The sequence below is a fragment of the Paralichthys olivaceus genome, chromosome 19 (assembly GCF_024713975.1).
Source record: "Paralichthys olivaceus isolate ysfri-2021 chromosome 19, ASM2471397v2, whole genome shotgun sequence".
Taxonomy (NCBI): Eukaryota; Metazoa; Chordata; class Actinopteri; order Pleuronectiformes; family Paralichthyidae; genus Paralichthys; species Paralichthys olivaceus.
Genome location: NC_091111.1, coordinates 3487204 through 3498322, shown reverse-complemented (window position 1 = coordinate 3498322; position 11119 = coordinate 3487204). Strand labels below are relative to the sequence as shown.

The following is an 11119-nucleotide window of genomic DNA, read 5'->3' as shown; positions in this document are numbered from 1 at the left end:
GCTCAGCGTTCATTTCAAACGGTGCTGCAATCTCATTGGCTGTCGGTGGATTTGCGCTCAGCCGCGATTGGTTTTAACAGAGTCACGACTGTGTTTACTCAAATTTCTGTCTGACAAAATGGAAGAGGTGAAGAAATATATAACACAAAATAAACACACCACACAAAGTAATCACTGTGTTTACAGATATAACACGATATAATCACTGTACTTATTAATATATTATTTATAAATACATTATTTATAAGTATATCACACAAAATAGACACTTTATTTTTAAATGTATCACACAAAACAATGACTTTATTTATAAATATATCACACAAAATAGACACTTTATTTTTAAATGTATCACACAAAACAATAACTTTATTTATAAATATATTACACAAAATAATTACTGTATTTCTAAATATATTATTTCTAAATATATCAATCAAAATAAACACATTTTTTCATCAGAGAGACAACAACTGCTTCATAATTTCATAAAAAGTCTCTAATAATAAAATAATATATATAGAAATTAGCATTTGTCCAACATTGATCCATGAAGTTAAATTTTTAATTAAAGTAACATTATATATAAATGTGTAATCTTTAATAAAATGCTTCAAAATTGGCTTGGTCTGTCCTCACAGAGACATGATTGAGTGGAACTTGAACTGTGTCAGTAATTTGTGCACTGTGATGAGTGAATGGAACAAGTACATCAGCACAGGTACAGTATGTCTCAATGTTTCTGGATGATAAAAAGAAGTGCTAATAATCTTAACCTAGCAAATACCACAAAAACAATGTGTTTAGCAGACTGTACAGGTTTATGCACACCTCATATTGTCAAGGGGGTGTTTAATTTTAATTTGATCTCCCTACAGAAAAAGTCTGCAATTTGCTTTAATCTCTGCACTAATGACATCTGTGTTGTTTTTAAATCATTCAGTTAGACTGGAGTATCTTTATAGCATAAAGCCCCCCAGTGTTTGCATCGCACTGCCTTCAGCATTTGAACCAAGTCACTCAGACATGAAGATTGCAAAGAAAAGTCAATAACAGCTGCGTGCCACACATATGAGGGACCTGTCTGTGGTGGCACATTGTTCACACCTCTGTCAGTTGTACCCAAAGCTCCTGAATGAGAGAAAGAGGAAGAAAAGTGATTTCAAAAATTCAAACCCTCCAATTACAGCATCAGTGCTTTCTTAGCCTCATCTCTCTCTATCTGCAGCTCAGGGTGTTTTCCTGTCTTGGTGCAGCTTTGGCTGCAGCACAGCCCCTCTCTGGTTGCACGTGGAACGAAACCTTAGATGAACTGCAGATGCACTGATAGACCTCGCTACGCTTAGCTCACAGGAAGTGACAGTTGTTGTAGAGTGATGTTACAGAGAAAGTTTTACAAGTTCCTTTAATCTTAACCTGCAGTCTCTCTCTCCCCCCCTGCACACTAGAGGTATAGGAATATTTGTGGTGACTGCAGTTTTTGTAAGTTTAATAAGTTGTGTTCTAATGAGTTTAAAATACATATTATGTTGTGTTTATAGATTCTGCTTTTTTGCAATAACTTTAATATCGTCAAAGAGAATGATAATTTGACTTTTTATGTTTTACAAAATACCACATCCACAAATCCAAATTGACAAAGTTAAAGCCTTTATTCTTATTAATGACCACAAATCATTTTATATACTGTATTCAAATGGTAAGAAAGAAATGATCAAAATGTGCACTGTCCATACTTAGCCTGTGCTTTCTACATTGCCTCCATTTTTTCCGTTTGCACAACCCGTGTCTCTCTTATGTCATAAAAAAAAAAACTGTAAACTTCTTCACCCCCTAGAAAATTGTAGTTCAAGGATGTGAAAGAAAAATGACAAAAAATTGAAAAAGAATCCTCTGAGAGTACTCCTTTAGCCAGGAAGAAGGAAAAGTGCAAACCACAACTGGCAGGATTAGGTTCAAATCTTGGTCTGGACCTCAGTTCTGTCATCCTTTCCCCCTCCAGCCCCGCAGCAGCCGTTCAGCTCAGCTACCCGACAGCACGCTCATCGTGCAGGCTTGAAGAAATGTTTTTTTTTTTCATGCACTCATTTGGTTATTCTTCCACTTCCTGTTCTCCTCCACTGAGGCTGAGCATGAGGCGCTGTAGAGCAGTCAGACTTGTTGTCACATCAGACTTCTGCTGACCTGGTGGAACAACACACGTGGACGCACCAGGGAAGGAATGAGGCCTGCTGGGAATCTAAAATTCAGAACTTTTGAAAGAAGAAATAACAAAATCTTCCTCTTGCAAAAGAAAAGTTGAAGTCATGCTCCTAATTAACCTTGTTCAAGTGATTTAAAGTCATCTACCTACAACAGTAATTCCACAAATGTGTGTATCTGTCTAATCAGCTTCTCACTTGGGGAAGTCTAGTGCTGAGTTTGGTACAATATGAACTTAAAATATGTTCAATATATTAATAAAAACTGAAGAAAGAGACGACCAGATCTCTGTTGCAGTCAGTGTGTGTGTGTATGTCTTCTTCCAGGCCCTCACATAAACTGCAGCAGTGGTCGGTATATCATTGATAATTTGATTCATTTCACCATATGGGACTCAGACACGGACATTTGAGGGTGTCACTAATGCTGATCTCCAGAATCACCTCCTCTTTAGCAAGTTGTCTTCAAAGTAAAAGCACAACATTATTTTAATATTTTTGTTTTGCTGTTATAATTTAAATTGAGCTTTTATTTTGAAAAGTTGTACATTTGGGACTGAGCATTGTGTCGGTTGCTTCACAGGCCTTTTGAAAGAGTGGACATGTAGGGTAAAAAAATAACAGCAGTTAAGGAAATCATTCAAACTAATGTATGAGCAACAAACATTAATAGCAATAAAATGCAGATAAACCGGATAGGGTGAGAAAAAACTTCACTCTGCAACAAAGACTGTTTATAAAAAGCTCTGAACAAAACACCCAGCCAACAAACATAAGTGACATTACATAGAACAGGCCAAGCAAACCGCCCATTTCAAACAGGCAGGTTTAGAATGCGCACTTCATTTGTTCAAAGAAAAAAAAGAGAAACAACCTTTATATTCTTATATTGCAATTTTTATTTTATTTGCTCAAACAAAACAATATGTTAGCATGTAAGAAAGACTAATTAACGTGAGGACAGTATGGTACAATGCAGATGATAAAAGAATAAGTCTGGAAACCCATCCACGAAACTTGCCTCAGCCAAATCCTTTTCCGCAAATATTCCCCCTGCAAATTCACAATCCTCTCATCTCCTTCAGCAGAAAACGGACAGAGATACATGTTTCCATCAGTGGCCCTTAATTAACATGGAGCAGACCTCGCTGCAGAGGGCTGAACAGAGTTTCTCAGAGAAGTATGTAGAAAAGAAAAAAGAAATAAGCTGCTGAACACCAACCGTCTCTGTGACATTTACATGGCACAGAACACTGCAGCCAGACTTATCGGGACTTGGTTTAGAAAAATCATCTCAGAGCAAAGATCATCTTTGAACTGTAACAAGCCACAAAAGGTTTGATTGTACTATTGAGCTGTAAGAAAAGCAACCTCACAGCCGTATAGAAAGAAACCACATTTATGTAAAAAAAAAAAAAAAAAAAGATAATGAAGAAGATCTTGGTGCAAAGATGTTTTCTTGGTGAGGAACAGAACCAAGGTCACTGAACTCTCCCTTCGAATCAAATGATGAAAGAGAAACAAAACAATAACCGTATGTGATCGTAATTACAGTCCCTAGATATTATTACTACTCATCTTTATATCTTTAACATATAAATGCAACTTTAGAGCAAGGCACAGACCACATAGCTTCAAAACATTTCACCTGCCATCGCGTCCAAAGGACTGAATATAGAGATGGACATCTTTCTGCTTTCAGATCTCTTGACAAAATGATACAAAAATAAGAAAGGCGACTTTGTTGAGTGATCGTGTTTAGCAGGAGACTGCCGGTCTGAATCCTTTGGTGAGATAGCCACAACTGTTGGCGACAGAGGCTTTAAGCAACTGTTGTCAGAGTACGTTGGTTTGCTCTGCGGGTTTTTTCTCGTAAAGTGCAATCGATGCTGTGTAAACACTCGGGACAGGGAGCCTCTTGGCCGGGTGTGTCTCCATTTTTTAAAAAAGGTGGATGAAAAGATGACACAGCTTCATCGACAGAGAGTTGGAGGATGAAAAAGACCAGTTCAAACAGATGCCAAAACCTCCTGTCAAACCAAAGGATGAAGGCATCTATATGCGTCAACTGGAATTGAAAGCATTTTTTACCACAGTATCTTTTTGAACAGATTTGACCCTAACCCGAGCAAATGACAGAAACTGAGGGGAAAAATCTTTTTCTCTGTTTTTTAACAAAGCTGTAACATCCAAGCCCTTGAACAGTTCAGCAAGCAGCCTCTGATTAACCAACCAGGTTTAACAGCTATGCATTATGATAACTCGTGGGCCAATTCTCCACAGAGTAATGTTACCCATCAAAAATCAGTCTACTGAAAAATAATGTAGTGTTGAAGGCTCAGCAACTTCAGAAACCAGAGCAAACTGGGGATGTGGAGTTTGATGTGGGTGTTCACCAGGCGAGAAAAGACACTATTAAGTTGCATTCTGGGAACTGTAGGACCAAGCAGTCTAGGGACTAATGCCGTTTTTACCAAGCCTTCGGCCCGCCCCACCACCCCAAGGTATTAGGTATGACAAAGCAATCGTTCGTAATATGGAAACTAAATCACAACTACATAAACCCCTTAAAGTTACCTATACCTACTCTAATCCAAAATTAGCAGGTATACACAGGTTTTTAAAACACGGTGAAGCTGCTTCAAAACGGTGATTGACTCCTTTCCCATTTCTTCCCCCTGGTACGTTATGTTCAACATGTCCAACGGCACGCAGACAACCGAGGCGCTCTCTCACCTCACTTTCAAATTAGCATGTTCATCCGGGTGCCATGCTTCCATTAGTGCTGATCAGAGCCCATTAAAACCTGCGTCTACTGCAGATTCCTTTGACCAGCAATAAAAGCCAATTTCATCCACTGCCATCGCAGACAGAAGCCAGATGTCATCTGTTTTTTTTGATCGTGTAGAAAAGGGGTAAATACTATTACTGTTGTAGAGGGGCCAGGCATGTTACACTAAGATTGAGCTACAGTGATGATATACACGTTGTAAGTTCTCAGTTTGATATTGGGAACTATTAGAATATCACAAAATAAACTCTGTAGATGCTAAATTTCTTAAAGCATAACTTTAAATCATTTCAGGATATCATATCACGTAAGAATCCTCCAGAAGGTCAGAAGGTTGTTATTACGTGTGTCCTGCAGACACCACTGTAAAGTGGCTGCTAGTGAGTCATGAGGTTTGATTGTATTAGTGCGGCTGTCGCTGCTCAGGATCTTATTTGGATACAGAGAACAGAATTGTGACGTGGACTTCTATCTGCTACTTCGACATACAAGCTTGGTGCAACAGCTACAGTCTATATGAACACCAGTCTCAGCTCCCAACATGTCCCTCTCAGGTTGATTGTACTCAACAAACTCAGCTCAGAACCAAACATGCTGAAACCAAAGTGTTTTTTTAGAATAAAGTGACCTTATGTATTTGTTATAAGTTGAGGGAAAAGACAGATTTCTTGTTTTAAGGATCTGACAGTGGTGGGAGACAAAAGGCAAAGACAAAAAGATGAAACAAACATCAGTAAACACTGGTGGAAGGATAAATGGCACATTAATGTCCTCATATGGACACCATCACTTACACATTTGGGTTGACCTGTGCAACTTTAAAAAGTATTTTCTTGTATAAATGTTGTTAAATAAAAACAGTTCAGCTCCAATGTGGTCAAAGGTACAATATCCTTGGATTTTATATAGCAAGACAAATTTCCAAAATAAAAAGGAGAGTATAAGATTGAGAAATTCCAAGAAATCCTTTCTTACAGCTTAGCCTTCAGTTTCACAGAAAATCTGTAATACAAGCAGTGGCATAGTGTCACACGGTAACATGTGGCCAACAAAGGGCTCAGAAAGGACAAACACTGAAACATGTCTCGTGGAGTTGGGACTCGGGCTTTTACAATAGATGCTACACTTATTGCTTGTAATAAAACGTGTGACAGTTCATAACGATTTCGTGGCAGACTTGTGACCCTCACCTCATAAAAAAAAAAAAAACGAGCGTACGTGCACCAAATGGAGGACCTAAGAGTGACGAAAATGACGGAGACTGACAAAGAAAGGGGGAGAGAGAGAGTCTTCAAATCAAAACGTACGGGAAGGAAGTCTTTTCTATCTACACGTCTGGCCATGGTCAACGAGCGTGACGGCAGAAATGTCTCCACAGAAATGTCGCCCGCTTCTTATAACACCACGTGTGACGATGACTTCACAGGTGAAGAGACAGACGAGAGAGCATCCTGTTTTAAAGACTGGATTATTGAGCTACTTGATATGGCCGTGGATCTACACTGAGACAGACATGGTCGATAGATACGTGGTTTTCTAAATAACTTTTTTCTCTCTTTTGTACATGTTCAGGTTAAAATAGTATTTTAGGAAGACGAGCTTTACAGTGTCCTGCAGTGGTGGACTTCACCGGAGACTGTCTAGTCCCCCATACACACTCACTCACTCACTCACACCCAAACGCACACACACGCACGCTACCCCTATGGCATTATGGGAAATAAAGTTTTTATTTTCCATCCCCACCTTCCTGCTATCGCTAAGTATTAAAACGTGCCTTTTGATAGTAAATCACAAAAGTTCTGATTCTGAGCATCAATGTTGCCGTTCACTTACGCGCCAATGGTTGATACAGCATCATCGGAGAGTTCAGTATTATTTTGCTGTGTGTTTATTAGTTGTTTCTTTTTATAATAGGTCAAAGAGCGAGAAAGCGTCGTTGCATAAAGGCTTTCGCTTCTCTGTCAGAACAGCCCAGGATGAGGTGGGGGGATCGGGGGCTGCGGGAACACGAGACTTTGCAGAATGGATTCCATGAGTCGCAGCTACGTCAGCGTTACGAGCCTTTCCCATCACTACCCTGTCCACTGCCATTCTGTCCAACGCCGCTCCACCCCAGATAAAGTCCTCTGTCAGTATTAATATGATTATTGTCGTCATCATCATCATCATCATCATCGTCGCTGTCTCCACCGTTTGCCGCCGTTGTGCTCCGTCGTTTGTTTCGTCACGTCTTCGACTGACCATTTAGATGTCTGTGTTTGGGTCACGTTGGTGGAGATGTTCTGAACAGCAGATTTGGATCCTCTACGCCGTGCTGGACTTACCCAGCTCCTCCCTGATTGCTGTGGACACACGGTGAAAGACAGACACATGCAGACGGTTAGTCATTTTTTTCACCTGAGCTGACCCTCACCTCCGTTCTCAACTGTGTAGAATATTATATACGGAGCAACAAAAACAGAAGTTGCAATGATATAATGACCATTAAAATTCAGTTTAAAGAAAACTTCTTTGTCATTATTCTGCAGTTCTGCTAAGTAATACTGCAGAGTGCTGCCCCTGATGGTTCGGGGTTACATTTCAACAATAATGATGTTGGAACTTGGAAGTAGTCAATATTAAGTGTGAAGCAGAATAATAACTCACAGAAAATATTTTTTAGCTATTTTATTTCTTCTTTACCACACTTGCATACTCATCATTGTTGCAACATGATTCCTGGCAATGCTCAACGTTTTTGAAAATAGAACTATTTAAAAGTGTCTAGATGAACTAAACATCACCTGTTTTTACTTCAGGATCTATTCAGGGTCATTTGTGACTGACCTCTGTTGGTGTGTAGCAGTCGAAATGAATGGAATGTCATGTTTTGTCAAACTGACATTTCAAATTTGAATATCTCAGTGTCTTTTTCAGACGGTTCAGTATATTTCAGCTCTGGGGACACTGGGTCCTGTGTGGTGGTGTCGGCCCTGTGGCATTGCAGAAGCCTGCAAAAGCAAAAATCTTGCCAACAGCTGTGATAGTGCTGCTGCTTTTGTAGCTACACTCTATATGCACATGGAAAATTCAGAGTTGCTGTTTCAGTTATGAGTCACTTCTACACCAATATAAGAGCTAAGATGAGTATGTGTGTTTTTTTCACTACCTGTCCTCAGCCAACTTTTCAAATATAGTATTTGTTACTGCTACTTTACAGATGACTGATGTGCATGAGTGAAAAGAGAGCACAGCTTTCTGTGACAGTTACCATCAATGAGCTCTTCTTTTAGCTTCGACAACTCCTTCCTCATCTCATCCAGAATGTCCTAAAAAAGAAAAGCATATAATGTCACATTTTAATCTGAATGTCATCACATCTCAGAGGAGAGACAAACCAGACTCACTGACTCCCCCCAGCTCCCTGGAGGAGAGGAGCTATTTACTGAAAGTCTCCTGTAGCTGTTGGATTTAGAAAGGTGGAGGTGCTGCCAACTGGCAAAGGGAGATCCTCTGTCTGCTTAATAAAGTAGTTAATCCGCATGCAGGGAATCCCATTGGGATTAAGCTTAAAGACTTTACTTAATGACGCGAAGATGTAAACAAATCAGCAGAGAGAGTATATCGGCAAATTAGCTCTAATTTGAGCTATAAGCTTTCATCACACAACCAGTGAGAAAATGATAATGGAGGTGAGTTTAGTGGGTTAGCAGGTTGTCATCTGTGTCCCAGTGCTGCTGCTGCTGCTGTGAGCACTTGTAGTGACTGATAGGCAGGACTCTGACAGAGCAGGCTCATTCACAGAGGTCAGAGGGAGAAGTTACCTTATACCATGGACAGGTCACTGCACACCCAAACACATGTGTCTGCCAATGGCAGGGAAAAAGCCCTCTGTCTAAATTGTGCTTAAAATAATTACTGTGAAAATACTAACCTCAAAGACCTCAAATAATTTAGCAATTTAGCTCCGTATCAGTTGATATGCAACGAATTATAAAAATATATCAACACAAAATAAGATGCATCGAATAATAGTTTATTGATTAAAATGTATTAATTTATTGATGAAATGTGTGTGTAATGGTTTCCATGCTGAGTAACTACAGTTATATATACACCCATCATGCTGTTCAGTAACAAATCAGGAACAGAGAATAACATGAAGTTTCTAACTCTCAGAGATACAATGCAGAGAACTGCAAACTACTAAAACACTTTTTTCCTCATGATGAATCAGTTGGTTGAAGTGTAGAGGTGCAATTTCAGTCTCTGGTTGACCACAGCCCTCGTAAGCACAACATGTTTTTTAAATGTTGTAGTTTCTTCAGGCTCTTTAAAGTTTGTACACTCATTTCATCACATACTAACACAAACAGACACCAGCGTTACATTATATAACCCCTCCCCCCACGGTGACATAATAGAAATTTATCGTGGCTCTCTGTGTTTTTTTTTTTTTTACCTGTTTCAATCTGTCATAGTCAACAGCTTCTGTTGGCACACCGTTGGCAGTTAAGGATGCAGTTGGTGTAGGAGTGGATTTAGGTCTGCAAGAAGAGACAAAGAAATCAAACCGATAAAGAGCTGAAGGAGAGAGAGAGAGAGGGGTGAAAGGTCAAAGCGCAAAACCAGCTACCTCATTATTTTCATGAACATCAAATCAATGCACAGTTGGAGTCATCACCCAAACTGTGCATGCCACTCATTCTATCATCATTAGGAGAGAACGCAACAATGAGACCTGTTAAAACGACCAATCGAAACCAATGAACACAACAACAAGTTAGTGGCATGTGCTGATCTGTTTCCTGTAAGGTAGTTTTAATGTGAAGGATTAGGATTTCAATATTTTCAGCCGCAAACGCTTTGACAGAAAAACAAAAAGTGATCATTACAGCACCCAGTGAAGCCTTTTCCTCAGAGTTAGTGGCTGTTGCATCTGATGACACAATTTTCAAATTTCTTCACTTATTGTCTCAAAACCCGCAAAAAAAAAAAGATGCTGGCAAATGTGCAGCTGGGAACCATCTCTGGTTGAATCATGCACACACGTTTGAGGAAGTGCACTCACCAAGACATGCATGTAAACACACGGAAATGCACACACACATGCACTTCAGAGCAGCCGATGAAACTTAATAATGACAAAAAACCTCCTGCCACGAGGAGGTTACATATCTGCAGCTTCACACATCCTCCTCCATTCTGTGCAATTAAGAGACCATGTGTTCCTGTTAGTTCCAACTAGTTCAGAAAGCAGCAGCGAGGCTTCTTACTGGTTTTAAAAAATGACATCACATCAGCCTGATCCTTGCCTCTCTCCATGTGTTCCCTGTCTGTTTTGGAATAGATGTTAATATGTTACTGATCACTTTCAAAGCAGGCCGGGTCTGACCCCAGACATAGAAGCGCTGACCCCTTATGCTGTTCAAAGCCTTAGATCCTCGGGTGGAGCTATTTCAAAGTCGAGGCTGAAAACTAAAAGTGGCCGTGCTCTTGCCATCAGGGCCCCTGACGCTTTTATCCAAAGCAACTCACAATAAGTGCATTCAACCATGAGGGTAGAAACCCAGAACAGCAAGAATCATGTAAGTATAATTAGTCTTCAAGAAAGCCAAACTACAAGTGCAAAATGTAAGTGCAATATATAAGTGCAACTAAACTATTTTATTGTTTTTGGGAAAAAACCTGAGGAGATAAGGCTGGAAGACTTCATTTAAATAACTTCTTAAAACCCATTTTTATAGACTTTCATGTGATGTTTTCTTTATATCCTATTCTTATTGCTTTCTTTTCTTTATTCATTTATTCCTATTTTCCTTTTAAGTGATCAAGCTTTTATGTGACATAATCTTATATTTATATATTTAATTGTACACTGCTTTGTTTTCAACCACCTCAGTGCTTTCGTGTCACAAGCACTTTGTAATCTCTGTTTTCAAATGTGCTAGATAAATAGGTTCATATTATGATCAAAAGGACATCAGACATATGGAAACAACCTAACCAATTTCTTCCAGCTAACATCTTTCAATGAAGGGCGGAACCTATGACCAGCTCAGCTTCCTTGCACTCTCTGTCTGAAGAAAAGTGATAAGGCACGAGGACGCCGGCAATTAATGAAAAGACAACATGGAGAGAGCAC

General features: G+C 39.5%; 1 protein-coding gene and 1 long non-coding RNA gene across 10 annotated transcripts in view; one reads left to right on the top strand and one right to left on the bottom strand.

Moving 5' to 3' along the window:
* The first annotated feature begins 7 nt into the window (after window positions 1-7).
* On the top strand, window positions 8-2036 carry LOC138405514 (uncharacterized). Its single transcript, XR_011239279.1, has 3 exons — window positions 8-127; window positions 642-721; window positions 2003-2036. It is a non-coding gene; the product is annotated as an uncharacterized lncRNA (long non-coding RNA).
* A 1040-nt stretch (window positions 2037-3076) lies between these two features.
* enah (ENAH actin regulator) overlaps window positions 3077-11119 on the bottom strand; it is a 123311-nt gene continuing 115268 nt past the window's right edge. For 7 of the 9 annotated variants that reach the window (XM_069514605.1, XM_069514603.1, XM_020091715.2 and 4 more), the window contains 3 exons: window positions 9437-9521; window positions 8246-8303; window positions 3077-7337 (listed from right to left, as the gene is read on the bottom strand). In XM_069514605.1, coding sequence (XP_069370706.1) covers window positions 7300-7337; window positions 8246-8303; window positions 9437-9521 — 181 coding nt within the window. In that variant the 3' untranslated portion in view covers window positions 3077-7299. The remainder of the gene's footprint in view (window positions 7338-8245; window positions 8304-9436; window positions 9522-11119) is intronic. The other 2 variants (XM_069514608.1, XM_069514607.1) reach the window with 1 other exon arrangement.